The 21294-nt window shown below is 40.7% G+C and overlaps 1 protein-coding gene across 2 annotated transcripts in view; it reads right to left on the reverse strand.

Annotated features, from left to right (window-relative positions):
• Positions 1 to 21294, reverse strand: part of EFR3B (EFR3 homolog B) — a 295910-nt gene that overhangs the window by 40584 nt on the left and 234032 nt on the right. For both annotated transcript variants that reach the window (XM_030198680.1, XM_030198681.1), the window contains 2 exons: positions 8315 to 8426; positions 1203 to 1254 (listed from right to left, as the gene is read on the reverse strand). In XM_030198680.1, coding sequence (XP_030054540.1) covers positions 1203 to 1254; positions 8315 to 8426 — 164 coding nt within the window. The remainder of the gene's footprint in view (positions 1 to 1202; positions 1255 to 8314; positions 8427 to 21294) is intronic.

Raw genomic sequence — 21294 nt, forward strand, 5'->3', positions numbered from 1 at the left:
CCTATGGCAGCTACGAATTCTCTCTCCATATATTTTAAAAAAATGTCTGATCACAGTGGTCCATGCCATGATAACATCACAACTGGACTATTGTAATGCCCTGTACACCGGTCAAACCAAAAAGAGTTTGTATCAGCTCCAACTAATTCACAATGCTGCAGCACGACTGATAGAAGGCTGCAAATGGCGTGACCACATCACATCCTTCCTGCAAAAACTACACTGGCACCAGTGTCTTACAGGCCTACTTTAAACCTCTATGTTGGATTTTCAAGGCCCTCAAACAAAATGAGCCAGAGTACGATCTTAGAGGTCTCAAAGGTGTATAAAGAGCTAACTTATTCTTTAAGATCGTCTCCAGGAGAATCGCTATCTGTCCCCCTCATCAAAGGAAATTGTAGGATTGTAGCGATCCTTTTCAGGAGTAGCTCACACGCTCTGGAATTTATTCCCAGAGGGGCGAGACTACTACTACTTCAGGAAGCAGGTAAAAGCCCGGTTCTTCTCCCAAGCCTTTAATAAACAGGATGACACTCATTCTGCACCTGGACTAGCTTGCTACACTCACTGTAACACAGGCCAGTTCCTTATATCTTGATTAACTGTACAAAGAACTTGCCTTTACTTTAAGCACCTATTTATTTATCCCACCTGACTCTGTACCACACATCTTGTCCCCATCGATATATCTGAACTTGGCCGCTCAGCTATATAGTAAGCATTGGTATCATAGCAGTGTTATTTGAATGTTCCAATTGTGTGCTTATTAGATATTCCATCACTATTATGCTCATTATATCTCTGTTATTTGAATTCCAGTGCTGTTAAATGTGTATATTTTTGATCCTGCTTCACGGTAGTCCTATTATTAGGTTTCAATTTGCTGCTTTCAAGTTTTGCTCTTTCATTTTGTCTATGAATTAGACTTGTTCATTTTACTATTGTTATGCTGTTAACAAAATTGTAAGTTTGATGTTAAACTGTACCTGCTGTACACCGCCTTGGGTGAATCTCTTCATAAAGGCAGTCAATAAATCTCAATAAATAAATACTTAAACATGTATAAACAGGGCTACCATCTAATTCTTTTTCACAAGATGGGTTGGTCTAGTCCTGGTTCTACTCTACTGCATACATGGACTTGTAGTTCTGATTCCTCTAAACTTGTGTTAATGTGTGTCATCAGATACACTGCCTCCTACCTGAAGAAGGGATTTCAATAGCATCATCTGGATCAGTCGATTTCTAATATCTCTGAAGTAGAATTAAAAAAAGGCAACATTCAGATAAATTCTTATAGAAATAGCTTGTAAATAAAAAGCAATAAACTGTTTATTATTATTATCTACTCTGCTACTGAAACTTCATTAAGGTGCAGCACAAACTCTCTGTTCCTGCAATTATGAACACAGGTAGCAGAAGCAATAATCCTAACAAGACCAGTGTTACTTGTCTTTTTCCTTTTTAGAAGTTATTAGACACACATCTTATAGAATAGGACATGAAGCAGATCCGTATATAACTCCTAATTACTGACAATTAAGTACTTGCTAATTCCAATAATTGATTATTAGTACCCAACAGACTAATTCGTTTATGCGCCCAAATTTGGATGTCCTGTATAGAATCTGGGGGTATGTGCACTAATTTGAAGGTTTTAGCCATGTATACATCAATACAAGCTATTAAACAGGCTTGAAGTTGCAGAATTTCATTCAGTAGCTCAAGTACTTGAGTGTAAATTAGGTCATTTCATATCATATAGGCCCGGTGAAAGTTACTCTTGCCAAAACATGGGAGAAGGGAATGAAAAATAAATGACCTGAACCCCAAGGTACAAATATCAAAAGAAAAATAAAATCTATCTACATGCTTTTCCACAATTGTGCCTTTTCACGTAGAAGGCAATTTTTGACCCATGGAAATGCTATTTTATTAAATTGTCCTTCTGATATGTGAGTAAAGTATATTTATAAGCCCTGAATGAACACAGTTTTACCTACAGTCTTTAGAGAAATTCTTTGGGGGGGGGGGGGGTGAATCAAGATAGGATGGACATAGTTTTAATTTTAAAAGAAATATGCAATCTAGCGTCTGCTCATCAGCATGGCACCACGTGACCCCTCCAAAAAAATAACGTGAATTATTCCTAGACTGCCCCTTTTTTTATCAAGTCTAAGACTATGCACAACTTTATACCCCAAAGGACAAATATTTAACATTGCTGAACTAAAGTGATCCATTACCCATGTCTCAGTTATTAACACCAAAACTACCTCTGAGTCCTCAATCAATTCATGTATAATAGTTGTTTTGTTACAAATTGACCTAGCACTAAATTAATAGCAAGGCACTGGTATTCTCCAATTACCGGTGTCTCCACCCAATGTCTGCTAAGATTCCATAGATCCATTCCTTCTAAACAAGATTCCTTTGTGTTTATCCCACACGTTTGAATTCCATTACCGTTTTCATCTCCACCACCTCCCGCGGGAGGGCATTCAACGTATCCATCACCCTCTCCGTGAAAAAATACTTCCCAACATTACTCCTGAGTCTGCCCCCTTGTAACCTCAATTCATGTCCTCTAGTTCTACCACCTTTATTGAATTTAGTCCTAAGTGTGTAAGTGTGGGAACCATCCATTCCCCTCCTCCTGTGAACGCCCCTTTGCAGTTATGTGATATGTGCTCTGTATACTCTAGAATACTGTTGAGAGCATAACATTCACATGCATAAGTGCTAGTAGTCTATAATCTTAGGGGCTCTTTTATTAAAGGGTTGCCAGCAACCCGGAACAACCACCAGCCCAACGTGGCCACTGGTAGTAGTCCAGTCAATGGGTGGCGGTAACTGTTCCCCCCCCCCCCCCCACATGGTCATGCGGTAAGAATAGCAGCAAAAAAAAGGAGGTACAAACCCTCACGGATCCGTGAGATATGAAACAAAAAGTGAGGAGAACGAATGAGGATACCAAAAAATATATTTATTCATATAAAAAAAATATTTTGAAAGATAACGACCCGACATATTATTATTTAATATTTAATATTATTTAATATTTTTAGCTCATGGTTGATATTCTGTTATATGATAATTGTAGATGTATGCACATCCTCACATTCCTTATCCTTTATTATATAATTTTTATTTAATTTTATATATGCCATGTGTTTTAAAATCCATATTTGTTAAGAAATTTTATTATATATTTTCATCATATAATTTTAATTCAAATTTACATATTAACTCATGTTGTAACTTCTGGTATTTGTTTGTCATTTGCTATTTTATTATATACAATATAATTATCCATAATGTTCTATTTTATTTTTTCCATTGTTTATGTTTAGATTGTAAAAAGACCCCTGAGGCAGGCCTTTGGGCCGAAACACGGCCGTGTCGGGTCGTTATCTTTCAAAATATTTTTTTTATATGAATAAATATATTTTTTGGTATCCTCATTCGTTCTCCTCACTTTTTGTTTTATATCATGTGGTAAGAATAATCTTACCACATGGACATGTCTTTTTTAGGGGCTTTTTACCCGCTGCAGTAAAAAGGGCCCTGGCGTGCGGCAAACATAGCACCCGCCGTTATTGCAGGGCCCTCTTTACTGCAGTTTGGTAAAAGAACCTCTTAGTTTGCAAATGGCACTTATATTTAGGCACTAAGGGTCCGACATTCAAAACTATTTAACCGGCTACTTAAATACAGTTTTAGCACCTAACCGCGGATACTCAGTGGGAGATAACTGGTTATCTCCTGCTGAATATCTGTGGTTAGCGGCTAGCCGCTAACCAGTTATATCTCGCAACATAGCCACTTACACGCAGATATTCAATGCCAAACTGGCTATGTTTGTAGTTAAAATAGGCTGCATAAATAGCAGGTCTATCTTTAAACACTAAGCATTTAACCAGTTAATGCTGAATATCAGCTTAACCGGTTAAGTTGTGGTCGAAAATGAAATTGGATATTCAATGTCAGTCGCCGGAAACAGCCCGGCATTGAATATCTGGGTTTAACACCGGCGGCGGACAGCAAAAATGCTATCCACCGCTGGCTCAATATTGGAGGGTAAGATAATACAATGAGAGGAAGTGCATAATTCTACAGGAAAGAGGATGGGATTTGATATACTACTGCCTTTCTGTGGTTACAATAAAAAGTTAAGTAACTTACCCAGAGTCACAAGGGAATTGAATCTGGTTTCCCTGGTTCTCAGGCCATGGCATTAACCATTGGGATACTCCTCCATTCCACTATAATGGAGGTGCCAACATTTAGGGATCAAGAAGATGTGTAAATGACCAGAATACTGGCACATACACATATGTGTACACATGTGCACATATGTGGAACTGGTTGAAGGATGGGAAACAGAGAGTGGGGTTAAATGGGCAGTATTCACAATGGAGAAGGGTAGTTAGCGGGGTTCCTCAGGGGTCTGTGCTAGGACCGCTACTTTTTAATATATTTATAAATGATTTAGAGATGGGAGTAACTAGCGAGGTAATTAAATTTGCTGATGACACAAAGTTATTCAAAGTCGTTAACTCGTGACAGGATTGTGAAAAATTACAGAAGGACCTTACGAGACTGGGAGACTGGGTGGCTAAATGGCAGATGACGTTTAATGAGAGCAAGTGCAAGGTGATGCATGTGGGAAAAAAGAACCCGAATTATAGCTACGTCATGCAAGGTTTCACGTTAGGAGTTACGGACCAAGAAAGGGATCTGGGTGTCATCGTCAATAATACACTGAAACCTTCAGTTCAGTGTGCTGCTGCGGCTAGGAAAGCGAATAGAATGTTGGGTATTATTAGGAAAGATATGGAAAACAGGTATGAGGATGTTATAATGCCATTGTATCGCTCCATGGTGTGACCGCACCTTGAGTATTGTGTTCAATTCTGGTCGCTGCATCTCAAGAAAGATATAGTGGAATTGGAAAAGGTGCAGCGAAGGGCGACTAAAATGATAGCGGGATGGGACAACTTCCCAATGAAGAAAGACTAAGGAGGCTAGGGCTTTTCAGCTTGAAGAAGAGACGGCTGAGGGGAGACATGATAGAGGTATATAAAATAATGAGTGGAGTGGAACAGGTGGATGTGAAGCGTCTGTCCACGCTTTCCAAAAATACTAGGACTAGGGGGCATGCGATGAAACTACAGTATAGTAAATTTAAAACAAATCGGAGAAATGTTTCTTCACCCTATGCATAATTAAACTCTGGAATTCATTGCTGGAGAACTGGGTGAAGGCGGTTAGCTTAGCAGAGTTTAAAAAGAGGTTAGTTTCCTAAAGAACAGGTCCATAAACCACTACTAAATGGACGGGAAAAATCCACAATTCCAGGAATAACATGTATAGAATGTTTGTACGTTTGGGAAGCTCGCCAGGTGCCCTTGGCCTGGATTGGCTGCTGTCGTGGACAGGATCCTGGGCTCAATGGACTCTTGGTCTTTTCCCAGTGTGGCATTACTTATGTACTTAAGTTCAGCACTGAGACTGCTGACTAATTATTGAGCGAGAGTGCCCCGAGAAAGAGTACCCTCAGCCAGTGGTGTGCTGGAAAATTTTTAACAACAGGCTCTCTCTCTCGGCATAGCCAGCCATACAATGTGTAGGGGGGGGAGGCCGAGGTGGATTGGAGGGCAACGCACTGCTCACTCTCCCCTCTGCCCCCCAAGCGAGCATGCAAGGCATACCTTTGCTGGCAGGGATGCCGACTATCTTTCTCTTTTGATCTAGGCACAGGAAAAGAAAGATTTTAAATGCTCCCAGGTTTCAACCTAATTCACGTTTAATGTGGGAATATAAATGTCATAAATAACTTAAAAATAAGTAAATAGATAGAAACTCTGGATGTTGAGCACCTAATTCTCATAATATGGTATCTGTTTTAGTGGTTCTTTCCAGGAGAAAAAAAAATATCTGCATGAATAGAATACGTGCTAGAGTGGCCCTATAACCAGCCCCTCCTCCAAATGACACACTAATTACGATTTATAACAATTTACTGCTCTACCTATGAAAAGCTGGCATGTTTGAACATGTAAGTGAGATTAAATAAACATGCTACCAACATTAAAGAACAACAACATGGATGCAGCAGCTCAAAGAACTGTTTGCTTTGTTTGGGATGATGGCTGCGTGGGGTAGGGGAAAGAGCCAAACCGCTGAGGAATCTTGACTTAATATGTCTTCTGTTCTCAATCTAACCTCTTTTTTTACCTGCAGCCCTGCAATCTTTTTTTCTGTTTTTGCTGCCACTGCTGAAAAAGCAGCAGTGGTGGCCGCAGCAGTGGGAGGTTGGGTGGGAATGGGTTGAGCCTGGTGTGCCTCCTGGTCCTTCCATTCCAACGCCTGTGCTCTTGTCTCTATGATACTTGATAATTGAATCTTGAGCATTGTAATCAAAATACACCTTCAATGTCTGAGCTCCAAACCACCTCCAGTTCCACAAGACCTTGTTTCATTGTCTTCCTCGGGAACCAGCATTGGAAACTTTATCGTGGCATCCTGAGACCACTGCAAGGGGTCGCTAGCACCTTTGCGCCTGGCACCAGCAGGGCGGAAATGACTGAGGATTGTTCCCGATGGGGAGCTCTTGGGGTGAGTGATATGAGTGGAGCTTCGGAGGAAGGAGGAATTGATGCGAGGAGGCTTATGATCAGCTGGGCTTTTCGAGCTATGAAAAGTGATATGGGGAGAGCTAGAGCAGCAAAATAATGCCTAACCCCTTTAAGATGTGACCCTGAAGCATTTGGTTAGCGGCCCAAGTTCCTGGACAGTATGATTAATGCTGCTTGTGAGGTTGATCACAAGCGATGTTATTCATGTACAGCAGAACTGCCACAGGTTACTGACTCCTGCAGCCCAACCACAACTTAAAAACTACCCCCCTTAATGTGTAAAAGGGGTACTGTGCACAGTATATTCAGGGACACACAATGAAGACATTTGAAACAGATACCTTAGACAGATACCATCTCCTTGTCAGAAATATACATCCAGGAAAAAGTGCAATAGAAGCTTTCTCCTTTTACAGTCATTTCCTCTAGAGTTTTAGCACAGTTCTTATCTTGAATTTAAAGATATTCTCTCACCAACAAGAGTTGTACTGGTATATAATGACGACATTAACCAATCATGTAACCCAAACAATGCAAACTAGAAAGACGATGATTGCACACTGTTTGAAAAGAAACACAAATAAAGACTTAATAAAAAGATACATTAGATAGACTGCAGTAGAAATAATAGATTGATAGATAAGGTATGATGCAATGAAATAGTTCAATACATCACTGTTGCCAGCTTCTTTTCTTTTCCCGGGCCGGTACTTCGGTGGCCTGAATCAAGAACCTTGAGCTGCGATCCTCAAGCTTGTGGCAGGGCAAAACAAAAAACAGTATGAAACTGTGTGCAGGGCCGCCCTGCTGCCAGCTTCCTTCCTCCTCCCTCCCCTCAGGATGCAACTTTCTGTTTTGGAGAGGGAGGAGGAAGGGAGCCGGCAGCAGCACACGCAGGGCTACGACCCCGCGCACGGTTTCAAACTGTTTTTTTGTTTTGCTGCAAGGGTCGGACTCGGAGTGAGACGTCCAGCCACAGGGCAGCTGGAGCTGACGCTGCCAGGAAGGGACCTGAGCCACCCCAGCCCAAATTATGGGAGCCAGTTGTTAAAGTTTAACAACCGGCTCCCAAAATTCTTTAAAAAATAACAAACGGCTCTGGCGAGCCGGTGCGAGCCGGCTCCAGCACACCACTGCCCTCAGCCTACTGGATTTATTCTGGCCCTGGCCTGTGCCCAGTTCGAGTGACCCAGCCAGTGGGAGCTGTGTATGTGGCAGAAGTATAGTCTGTGTGACCACGGTCCCGGGTGGTATGAGTGAAACCCTGGAGTGAGCTGAGACAGAGGTGTGCCCCAGGGTTACATGAGTAAAAATAAGGAAAGAATAGGCAGAGTAGGGACATAATTATCATTTATGCATATATTTTACAAAATACAAGCAAATATGAAGTCTAAATATGTGCACCTCCTTTACCTGGGCTAATTTTACAAAGGCACAAGTGCATAGGAAACCCTTATAAGACAGATATATGTTCCTATGAGCCTTTCCTGCCTAACTGTCCTGTTATAAACTCACCCTTATAGAGAGTTGGCAAGTTTTAAAGAACCCATTTCTGTTGGTAGAATGCTTCGAATATTGGCCTCTCGTTATTCTGTCAAATGAATATTTCTGCAATGACTCACTTCTACAAAGAAACAAATGATCAACGGAAACTGAAGAAATGCTCTTCTCACCCCAGTCTTCCAGTGTCCAAGGTGTGCTGTAGAGATGGAAGTGGCACCTTGCTCATGATAAAAAGCATAACTTCTGTTCTATTATATGTTGGTAGTGTGTTAGCAAAAGAACCTGAGAAGACAGAAAATATAAATAAACATATATATGCATATTAGATTGAATTATCTATATCATACTCTAAGGAACTATTTTCTGTTGTCAAAAAATTGACTACAGACTGTACTATTCTGAAGACTTTCCCTAGTTCTTTATCTTGCAAAGCCTTTGTTGAAGGATTTTCTGCTAAAATTTCAGGTATTGTCAGTGTTCTTGATTCATTAGCATATTCCATTGAAACTTTTCCTTTAGATGAGACTAATGTATTTTGGACAGACTTTGCACCTGTAACTGTTAAAAAACTACAAGCCACCTTATCTTGGGTAAAATCTTAAGTTTCCCAACTAGATCCTTGTCAACCCTCTACTATAAAATCTTTGAAGAGTATTGTAGCTAATTCTCTAACTAGTTTAGTGGATAAATTCATTAAATGAGGGTGTCAGGGATTGGGTGGTATAGTGAAGAGAACTCCCTCACTGATGGTGCAGTTCAGCCACCTTACAGCAGGTGGCGCTAACCTGCCATGTCTGAGGCTGAGTCAGAGGGGTGGGGCTCAGACCAGGTTGGAGTTAGATGCCCTGATTCAGTGTAGAGCAGGAGAGGCCCCAAGTGCAGAGGACTCCAAAGGTGTGACAAACAGGACTGAAGTAACTAGGGAGGAAGAGTGGTCTTAGCAGGGAGTGCTACCCTATAAATGACAGAGCAGAAGAGGATTGAGGTAGGAAGTTTGTCTTACAATCTAGTAGACTATTGGGCTCATTTTCAAAAGAGATAAGACGTCCAGAAAGTGACATGTCAGCATTTGGACATTTATCTCACAGAAACATCCAAATCAGTAATATCGAAACCTCTTTTTGGACGTCTTTCTCTGAAGTCCATCAGAAGGACATCCAAATCTCATGAGGGCATGCCAGGGGCGTGTTAAAGGCAGGACTTGGGCGTTCCTAAGACTTGGACGTCTTTCAGCCATAATGGAACAAAGCAAAAACATCCAGGACTAAAACGTAGACGTTTTGAGCTAGACCTGTTTTTATAACGTAAATCCCCATACTCAGCAACACAGCATAACCAATGATCGTACTGGACAATCTACTATCCTCATTCCCCTCGACCCCAAAATGCCTGATTCACATCTACCTCATTTAACCTTAGCATAACTTTGTATTTGTTATCAACCGTATTGGCAACCGCCTCTACGGTACTATGTAAGCCACATTGAGCCTGCAAATAGGTGGGAAAATGTGGGGTACAAATGTAACAAATAAAAATAACTAATAAGGCACAAAAAGGTGCCCCAAGTGACCAGATGACCACTGGAGGGAATCAGGGATGACCTCCCCTTACTCCCCCAGTGGTCACTAACCCCCCCCCCCCACCCAAAATAAACGTGATGAAAAACATTACTTGCCAGCCTCTGTGCCACCCTCAGATGTTATACTCAGGTCCATCAGAATAGCATGCAGGTCCCTGGAGTAGTCTAGTAGTGGGTGCAGTGCACTGCAGACAGGTGCACCCAGCCTCCTACTTTTCCCTACCTGTTACAATTGTGGAGGAAACTGCGAGCCCTCTAAAACTCACCAGAAACCCACTGTACCCACATATAGGTGCCCCCTTCACCCGTAAGGACTATAGTAGTGGAGTAAAGTCAGGGGTAGTGGGTTTTAGGTAGGTTTTGGGGGGCTCAGCAGACAATGTAAGGGAGCAATGGTCAGATGTGTACCTGGGAGCATTTTATGAAGTCCACTGCAGTGCCCCCTAGGTGCCTTATTGCTGTCCTGGGATGTCAGGGAGACCAGTCTACTAAAAATGCTGGCTCCTCCTACATCCCAATGGCTTGATTTTGGACATTTTACCCTTGGATGCTTTTTTTTTTTTTTTTTTCAAAAGTGGCCAAAAAACAAAGACGTCCAAATCACAAAACTTCCAAATCACAGGAAGTCCATAGTATTTTCGAACTCAAAACATAGACGTCCATCTTTTTTTAAAATGACCTTCTTTCCTGTTCAGAATTTGGATATCTTTGTAAAACGTCCAAATTCTGATTTAGACGTGTCTTTCGAAAATGCCCCTCTATGTGACTTGGGAAGTCAGGGCTAAGCAATGCCCAGTGTGAAATCTTGAAACTGAAACAGTGGAAATTCCAGGAAGAGACAAGGTAATTGGGTTGCCTGATAGAGGGTTGACCAAGTGTGTGCCGTGGGCCTATAGGGGCAGACCATAGGAGAGACAGCTTGGACTGTAAGAAGTGTCTTTGTACATTTATTTACCTCTAACCTATTGAGAGAACAGGTTACACACTTTTCTGCATGTAAATACATATTTTCCTTTCACCATTAACCCCTGTGTAGCTGTATTTATCAAGGGCCCAGGTCTACCTGCTAGTCACGTTACCACAGAGAGATTTTGTTTTTTATCTGTTTTGAAAAAGGCTGTTGGCCTTCCTTTTTTTTTTAAAGGTGGAACATTAGATCCATTTTTTACTGACAGTTATAAATCAATATCTTTTCCTTTCTTGGCTAAACTTATTGAAAGGTTAGTGTATGGCCATCTGCTTGACTTTATTGACTCTAATAACCTTCTCGATAGTCATCAGATTAGCTTTCGTGCTCACAACTATACTGACACATTATTGATTTCTACTGTAGATGTTATGAAAACAAGTTTTAACAAAGGTATTTATTTAGCTATTACTCTTGACATTTCTGCTGCCTTTGACTTGATCATTAAGAACATAAGAATAGCCAAATTGGTCAGACAAATGGTCCATCTAGCCCAGTATCTTGCTTCCAACAGTGACCAATTCAGGTCACAAGTACCTGGCAGAATCCCAAACAGTAGCAAGATTCATGCCACTGATCCCAGGGACAAGCAGTGGCTTTCTCCATGTCTATATCAATAGCAGACTACAGACTGTTCCTCCAGGAATTTGTCCAAGTCTTTTTAAAACCCAGATACACTAACCGCTGATACCACATCCTCTGGCAATGAGTTCAAGAGCTTTACTATTTATTGAGTGAAAAATTATTTCCTCCTGTTCATTTTAAAAGTAGTGCCATGCAACTTCTTTGAGTGTATCCCCTAGTTGTCCTTTTTGAAAGGGTATAAAATCAATTTACATTTACTCGTTCTACACCACTCAGTATTTTGCAGACCTCTATCATAATCCCCCCTCAGCCGTCTCTTTTCCAAGAGTCCTAACCTCTTATGTCTTTCCTCATATGAGAGGAGTTATATCTCTTAATAATTTTGGTTGCTTTTCTTTAAACCTTTTCTAATTCTGCCATATCTTTTGTTCTGGCCCCATATTCATAGAGGCAGGTTGCATGTTGTTTGTATAGAGTATTCAGTGCTTGTACCTTTAAGAGATGAAAGTGTGTCCACAAATCTATGCAATTTTGTAATTCTCTCTGATGGGCTCCTTGTGGTTTATGGGAGGCTTCCTATTGGTTGCTTTCCTTCTAGCATGCTGGGCTTGTTGTGTCCCCCTTCCTTCTTTTCTTTTCTTTTCTCTCTCTCTCTCTCTCTCTCTCTCTCTCTCTCACTGCCCCTGAGGGCATGGTAGGAGCAGTTCTCTGACTTAGCAAGCAATATCACTGTAATTCCATCAAGTCTTTTTACCACTCCTACTGGAACCAACATCTGTAATCTACAACCATTTTACTGTACAGCATTATCTCTCAGCAAAGCATGTGCTGATATTCCTCTCCCAGTTCCCTAAGTCAGGGGTACACTGGTTGAGACTGGACTCTGGTGGCAGAGGCTACAATACCTTTCAAGCAACAAACTGTAAGTTATTTTCTCTTTGTTCAAGTTACTACTTTAAAGAAGATTTGCTAAAGAATTGAGACTCTATCTTGGTGATGCTGTATACTTACAGTACTGGGTTTAAACTCCATGCTGATCATACTGGGAGTGAGGTAGAACAGTGATAAGGCTTGCCTGGAACAACACATCTTTTTAAAGATACGGTGACCAGAATTGCACACAATATCAAAGTTTGGTCGCACCATGAAGCGATACAGAGACATTATAATATTCTTGTCTTATTTTCTATTCCTTTCCTAATAATTTCTAGCATTCTGTTTGCTTTTTTTTGGTCGTGCCACACACTGGGCAGAAGATTTCAGCGTACTGTCCATGATGACACCTAGATCTTTTTCTTGTGTGCTGACTCCAAGGGTGGAACCTAGCATCAAATAACTATGATTTGGATTATTCTTCCCAATGTGCATCACTTTGTAGTTGTCTACAATAAATCTCATTTGTTACATGTTACACCATTTATTCTTTCAACATGTGACATCTATACTCCATCTAGAAAAAGGGTACAGTTTTCTTCTAATTTGCCAATATTTACCATTAACCACAAGATTAGAGCGTACACATTTCATTCCGTTCTCTATATATGCAGTTACATCATCTTTTTAATATATACAATTACAGATTTCTGTTTTCTTAAACGCTCTTCCTTTTTCAGGTTTTAGACATTAAGCGTATTCCATTAAGACTAGCTAAGAATCATCATACATCCATTAGAAGGTACTTTGCTTGGCCAATAGATTACATTGTCTTTCTGTTGCATATTTATTATATTTACTGGATCAACAAAAATATTTTTTATTATATTAATATTTTCATGTTTTTTATTCATTTTATTATCAATATTGTGTTTAGAATTATTTTATTTATTTATTATTCAATTATTTCATTTATTATTTTTGTATAATGATAGTATATAGAAGGAAAACAGATGAAGCAGATACGTACGTGGAAAAAATATTTAATAAATATAGATCAATAAAAAATTAGGGCTTGCTAATTTTTTATTGATCTATATTTATTAAATATTGTTTTCCACGTACGTATCTGCTTCGTCTGTTTTCCATCTTGGAGTTTGCAGATCGATTACCCTGTTGTTTTAATAATAGTATATATACATATGCTCTTGGACCATATGTCACTTTTATGTCTATATAGTTATACTGTGTCAATATTTCATCAATATATTTGTATTTGTTATTTATTATATATATATATATATATAGACTCCTGAGGAAGGCCTTTTTAGGCCAAAACACAATTTATGTCACGTCTCGGATGTTACAATAAAGATATGTATACTCGGGACAATTGTGAAGAACTTAGAGATGGAGAGAAAGAATTAGGATATGTCCGTTATGGTCTTTGGTTACGTTGTGTCGCAAGTGTCCAGGTTTTTTATGTTGGGTCGGTGGGATATGCCCTTCTGAACAGGTCTGTTTTTAGTGCTTTCTGGAAATTCAGATGTTCAAGCATAGTTTTTATTACTTTTGGTAATGTGTTCCACAGTTGTGCGCTCAAGTAGGAAAAGCTGGATGCATAAGTGGATTTGTATTTGAGGCCTTTGTTGCTTGGGTTGTGGAGGTTTAGGTATGATCGTGCTGATTTTGTGGTGTTTCTGATTGGCAGGTCAATGAGGTCTGTCATATATCCCGGTGCCTCGCCGTAAATGATTTTATGAACTGTCGTGCAGATTTTGAAAATGATGCGTTCCTTAATTGGAAGCCAGTGCAGTTTTTCTCGGAGTGGTTTACCACTGTCAAAATGTGTTTTTCCAAATATAAGCCTTGCTGCTGTGTTTTGGGCAGTCTGAAGTTTCTTTATAATTTGTTCTTTGCATCCCGCACAGATACCATTACAGTAGTCTGCGTGGCTTAGTACCATGGACTGTACCAAGTTGCGAAATATTTCACTTGGGAAGAATGGTTTCACACGTTTGAGTTTCCACATTGAGAGAAACATTTTCTTTATGGTGGATTTAGCTTGGGTCTCAAGTGATAGGTTTCAGTTGATTGTTACTTCGAGAATTTTCAGGGAGGGTGTATCCTGGGGTGTTGATGTTTGTGGGTTTGTATGTATTGTATTGGGATGAGATGATGAGACAGTGTGTTTTTTCTGTATTTAGTTTTAGTTGGAATGCATTTGCTCATGAGTTCATGATGTTTAGGCTGAGCTTGATTTTGTTGGTGATTTCTGCCAGATCATGTTTCTAGGGGATGTATAATGTAACGTCATTAGCATAAATAAATGGATTAAGGCCTTGGGTGGATAAGGCTTTGGCTAGTGGGGCCATCATGAGGTTGAAAAGGATCAGTGATAGTGGTGATCCTTGGGGTACTCCGCAATCTGGTTTCCAGGGTGACGATATATTTCTGCATGATTTCACTTGGTATGTTCTGGTGGTTAGAAAGCCCTTGATCCAATTGAGAGTGTGTTACCACCGATTCCGAAGTAACCTAGGAGTCTTACTAATATGTTGTGGTTAACCATGTTGAGCGCACTAGACATGTCAAATAGGAGGAGGAGAATGCTTTTCCCTATTGCTATCTCCTGCTTGAATTTAGTTAGGAGAGTAAGTAGTACTGTTTCGGTGCTGTGTTGGGATCAGAATCCTGATTGTGACTCATGTAGTATAGTGAATTTGTTTATGTAGTCGTTGAGTTGTGTGGTCACCAGTCCTTCCATAAGTTTGACTACTAATGGGATAGATGCTACTGGTCGGTAGTTGGTGATATCGCTTGGTTTTTTTATGTGTGTCTTTTTGTATTGGGGTGAGCAGGATGTTTTAGGGAAATTTAAGTGGGATGTGAGATCTGTTATGAAGCGGTGGGGGGCAGACTGTAGTAGGTAGCTGGGGCAGATGTCCAGTTGACAGTGGCAGTTGGAGTATCTTTTAATCGCTGAGGAGAGCAAAATTTGACCATAATCGGTCCGCCGGGTATTCGCCAGGGGTTGGGTCTAGCCCATTAATGAAGTTTCCTATGTCTATGTTGTCCAGAGGTAGGGTTTTTTATAGGTTTATAATTTTTTTCATTGAAATATTTAGCAAGGTTATCTACAGATGGGGTGTCAGTACTGGTTATGATGACCGGTGTTATGTCTAGTAATTTGTTCACGAGATGGTATAGTTTCTTCATATTATTGTAGTCCGGCCCAATTTTAGTTTTGTAGTATGACCTTTTGGTCTATCTAATTGCGTATTTGCATTTCCTTTGTATCTGTTTCCATGCGTTGAATGTGTGTTCTTCTCTTATTTTTTTTCCATGCACGTTCCAGTTTCCTTGATTGTGTTTTTAATTTTTTCAAATCTTCGTTGAACCATGGTATTAATGAGCTTTAACAATCATTAATTGCACTTAATTGGCACTAATTGGAATTTGCACATGCATCTTCTTGAGCGCTATTCTATAACACCCTGTGCCTAAATCCACAAGCGTGTAACTGAAAAGGGGCATGGCCAAGGGAGGGACATGGGCATTCCAAAAAGTTGCATGCACTGTTATAGAATTTACATGCTAGAATGCCATGAGTTGGGTGCCGCCATTTACACCAAGTTTCAGCTGGCATAAATTCCTGCACTAAAGTTTAGGCACGAGAATCAGTTCTATGTGGTATTCTCATTTCAGATTGCCCTTTATAGAATACCACTTAGTGCTGATTTTTCTGACGCCAATTTTTGAGCACAATTTATAGAACTTCCTGTAATGTGCTAGTACTTCATAATTTAATGACAGAGTTGAACTAATAGAATTAGCACATGCTATCGTGGTAGCACTTTTTAATAATCTAAACCAAAGTGTAATTTTATAATAGCAGCAGTTTTTCATATAAGTACCTGTTTATGAGTTTACAGTGCCCTCTGCTGGTTTTAAGATTGAAAACTTCAACACAGCTAATAAGAAAATGATTGCGTAACTAAAGAGGCCAATTTGCAAATCCATTTAGATCTGTAGAAACCAGTTTACATGGATAAAAAGTATTTTATCCATTTTATTTTGTTGTCCAATATTGCTTGCTCTTAATACAGTGAGAAGGCACACACTGATCAACAATGCACACACTTCTAGCTGCATTAAAAGTAATTTCTGGTGGTGATTTTAGGATGTAGGTTGCATTTTAAATCTTTGGGTGTGCCTTGGGTTTGCATTTTAAATCTCTGGCTCTGTCAGAACCAGAAACAAGAAGTTGATGTAACTTCCTGTTTCTGGGTCTGGCAGAGCCAGCGCCAGCATTCACAGGGGAACATCCCCGCACCTGCCTTCTGCCGCATGAAGGTTGTCAGAAGCAACAGGCCGCCACAGGAACGGAAGACCACATAAAATGAGTGCGGCAGCGGGCGATGGAGAGGACAGGGAGACAGATTGGGCAATGCGGAATATGGGGGGGGGGGGGGACAGATGGAGCAATGCTGGATGGTTGCAGCTGGAGAACAGAAAGAGATGATGATGTGGTAAAAAGTGGCCTGTGGGTGTGTCTTTTGGGATAGCCTGAAAACCTGAATGGCTGGGGTGCCTCCAGGACCAGGTTTGGGAACCACTGGTCTAGTTGTTTTTGTAAGATTTTGTATACGTTTTGTTACCCGTTTTGTATTAAGACGGGATATAAATATGAAAATAATAGATAAATAAATAAATAGCCCCAGGATTATATATAGGTCTCCCACATTTGGGCATGGATTCCAGCCAGATCTGCACCTAAGCTAATTAGTCAGGGCCTCTTTTATTAAGCAGCGCTAGTGATTCCTGGCACGGCAAATGAGAAGAAGTTCATTCAATTCCTATGGGCTTCTTCTGACTTGCCGTGCAGGAATCGCTAGTGTGGTTTAGTAAAAGAAGCCCTCAATTAGGTGCTAACAACCTATTATTGGAGTTAACAAGCACTTAATTGGCAATAATTAGGAGTTCCACGTGGATCTGCCTTATGCCCTATTTTATAATATGCGCACCCAAATTTCATAGTGTACAACTCCAAATGGGGCTTGGCCATCAGAGGTGCATGGGTAGGTCAGGGGCCTTCTCAGAGGCTAGGCTTGATGTTACAGAATACCTGTATTTCTGCACCTGCCATTAGTTGGGAACTAGCATTTACCCCAGCCTTTGGCAGGCATAAATGCTCACCCCCAAAGATAGGTATGAAATGGGCGCTAAGCTAGTATTCTGTAAAGAACACTTCATGCAGTGCACCCTTTATGGAATACTAGCCATTTATAGGCTTAGGTATGCTCAGGGGCAGAGTTAGGATGGTACGTGAACAGCATCATAATTTACACATATGTGGCTAAATTCTTTATATGGCGCCTACAAAATCAGAGCTGAAACAAAACCACGTAAGCAGTATTCTATCAGCTGTGTATAAAGTTTGTTTTTTCCATTTGCACCAACGGAAATGTGGTGCAAATGCTCACATCTAAATTTATGTGCGGAGAACCCATATTCTGTAACTAAACATGAAACTGAAAACCATGCCCTGATCTGCCCCGAAACGCCCATGACCCTCCCATTTCCATACCCCATTTTTTGGGCCACACAATTGCACATAATTGTTAAGTAAATCTATAATTGCTTGTTAACAAGCCAATTATTGGCACTAATTGGCTCACTATTCTTTTAAATTGTGAGTGCAAATCGGGGGCCATGTTTAAATTTGTGCAAGTCATTTTTGGCCTGTTTCTACATGGCCTCATTTGAAGAAAAATTTATTGATAGGGGTCCCTTTAAAAAGTCTATGATCTCCTGGTGGAGGTATATAGATGATGTTTTGGTGATTTGGAAAGGTAGCCAGGAAGAGTTGTACGAATTTATAGAGTATTTGAATCAGACAGATAGGAATATTGAGTTTTCTTGTCAAGGAAAAGGGACAGAGGTGGATTATTGCTACCCATTTTGTAGGCAGTAAGGACTCATGTGCTATTCCTGTGCTAACTAATTAACAAGTGGTAACATAGCTATGCTGAGTAGCACAGGAATGTCCACTCTCCACCCCCCAGACACACGTCCTCAAAAAATGTAAAAACATGTTATTAGCACATGGTTAGCATGCACAGATCTTGCAGTTACTACAGGACTCCTGAGCAATGTTTCCTCTAAGGAGTGCAAATTTTTTTTTTTTGGTGTGAGAAACAAATTTAAAAGAACAACAATTTTTGAGTGCCAGTATTAGCAATGCATTTCTGTATATAGCACACACACACAAAAAAAACATTTTTGTGAGCAACCATGTAAAATCTGTGAGCGATGCTTCTAAAAATGTATGAGCAATCCCTCATGTGCTCCGCTTAGATGGAACATTGCTCCTGAGCATGTTCTGCAGTACGCTGTTTTAAAGCTGTTAGACACGTTAATGCCTAATGTAACTTAGTAAAAGTGCCCCTAATTTTTTGTGCCTGCGGCAATGGCGTGTTAAGTGATTTGCCCAAAGTCATAATGAATTGCAGTGGGAATTGAACCCAGTTGCTTACTTTTTCAGCTCTCTGTGCTAATCATTAGTCTCCACTCCATTCTTCTAGTCCACCATATAAACACTACAGCTCACATCACAGGTTAACCTACCCTACCCAACCCTAGCTGAGATAATATTTAACCATCTCTCTGACTTCAAGTGCAACTTTCTTTAAACTAGTCACCTTACTTTCTAACTCTTCTTACTCTCTTACCTATCAAACATATAAAAGGCGAGTGTCGTACTCACTCGCAAATGCGCAGTAGAGACTTCCCTCTCTGCCCCGCCCCTGCATCAATACGTGATGAGGGGGGCAGGACAGAGCGGGAAGTCTCTACTGCGCATGCCGCAGACATACTCGCAACCGCTCCGCCCTCCCCCCCCCCCGAGGTCACTGCTACCGCTCCCTCCACCCAGAGTTGCCGCCACCGCCGCCCCTCCATCCGGCCCGAGCACTGTCTTTCTTATTGAACTTACATCGCACCACACAAAGCTGCCCTCGGGGCGGGCTTCCTTCTCTGCCTGTGTCCCGCCCTCGCCGCGTTACGTCACATGAGGGCGGGACACAGGCAGAGAAGGAAGCCCGTCCCGATGGCAGCTTTGCTGATGTGCCTGCTGCGTCTGCGTGATGCGATGTAAGTTCAATAACAGACAGTGCTCGGGCCGGGGGGGGCGGAGCAGCGGCGACCTCGGGGGGGGGGGGCTCGGAACCCCCCCATTCCAAAACTAGCTCGTTTACACGGGCTCAATGGCTAGTCTATATATGTTCCATCTTTGCTGCTACCCCTCACTGTCAATTAAAATGTTCTATTATATAGTACTTTGTATTGTTATTTGAATATTTTTAATGCTGTAATTGTCTATTACTTATGCTTGATTTATTCTTATTGTACACCGCCTTTAGTGAACTCCTTCAAAAAGGTGGTAAATAAATCCTAATAAATAAATAAATAAAACCCAGTTCCCATATATATGTATGTCCTCAAGCCACAGTGTGACTGCTCTCTGAAAAGTGTCAAAAACTATAACTGCAATCCAGTCTAAATACAAATATCTAGCCCACAGCATTGCACTCAATAATGTGCACTAAAATATGTTTGCCACCAAACAACACTATCATTAATCCTGGAGTACAGAATCAGTCAAAAACAACACATGTTCAAATGCAGGACAAATCTATTGTACAGTCTGGTTGCATATCATTTTTTTCAGAAGTGTGCAGCACTCACAGCATTCATGAGGAGGAATTCCAACAGCAGTATTGGGAAATGGGTACCTTATCGGTCTGTTATTGGACTCTGGAGTAGATTCCTTAAGTATTTGTAGTGGCTATGAATTTATAAGTGTGATTTTGAGCATTTTATACAATTTTTAGCACACATTATCGTGTGCAACACTGTGGGCTGGATATTTATATTTAGACTGTAAATTAGTTTTAGTTTTTAACACTTTTCAGAGTGCAATCACACTGTGTTTCAAGTTTATTTATAAATTGCTATCCTGCCCATCGGCAAATGCCAACTATGTGGCTTACAGACTTAGGACCCCGTTTACTAAGGTGTGCTAACGTTTTTAGCGCATACTAAAAATTAGTGCGCACTAATGCTAGCGACACCCATAGGAATATATGGGTGTCTCTAGCATTACTACACGCTAATTTTTTACTGTGTACTAAAAACGCTAGCGCGCCTACAGCATTGCTTAGTAAACAGGGCCCTAACTGTAGTTAAACTGTGGTATATGTGTAATTAAACTCTGGAATTTATTGCCAGAAATTGTGATAAAGCAGTTAGCATAGCAGGGTTTAAAAAGATTTGGATAACTTCCTAAAAGAAAAGTCCATAAGCCATTATTAAGATAGACTTGGGGAAAATCCACTGTTTATTACTAGGTTAAGCAGCATAAAACCTATTTTACTGTTTTGGGATCTTGTCAGGTACTTGTAACCTGGATTGGCCACTGTTGGAAACAGGATACTGTGCTTGATGGACCTTCAGTCTGACCCAGTATAGCATGGCATCACATATGTTCTTATGAGATAAGGAGAAAGAGTCATCAAAAGCTGACAGGATAAAAAAAAAGGGCAGGGTGGAGAACTATAAAATCATGATAGAAAAGCGGGGAGGGGGGAGGAACACAATCAGAGTGGGAAGCATCTTCAGAATCCCATGGTGCCTGCATCTAATGGCAGGGCAGAAGGGCATTAAATCGGTCCAGGGACGATTGAAGTTTAAGGTATTCCGGGAGCTGATTCCAGAGCTTAGGGCCTTGTACAGAAAAAATAGTGCACCTGATTTTAGCATGGGTGATGTTTCTGAGGGTAAGGGTGACCAAACAATGTTGTGTCAAAGAATGGAGAGATCTCGCCAGGACATAAGGAGATAGCAGACAGGAGAGAAAAGCAGAATCTCCAATGGACTTAATTTCAAAAACTAGAAGCAGGATTTTGTAGATAACGCGATATGGAACTGATAGCCAGTGATTAACCACAGTGTTGTTTTGGATGAGTTGCAAGTGATGTAAATTGCTCAATCCTGTGGATTGAGGAACCACACAAGGAGAATAGAAAAGAGACTGAAACTAACCTGGTCAGAAAAATCAAATTGCCAAGACAGCCAAGACAGAA

The sequence above is a fragment of the Microcaecilia unicolor genome, chromosome 3 (assembly GCF_901765095.1).
Source record: "Microcaecilia unicolor chromosome 3, aMicUni1.1, whole genome shotgun sequence".
NCBI classification, from domain to species: domain Eukaryota; kingdom Metazoa; phylum Chordata; class Amphibia; order Gymnophiona; family Siphonopidae; genus Microcaecilia; species Microcaecilia unicolor.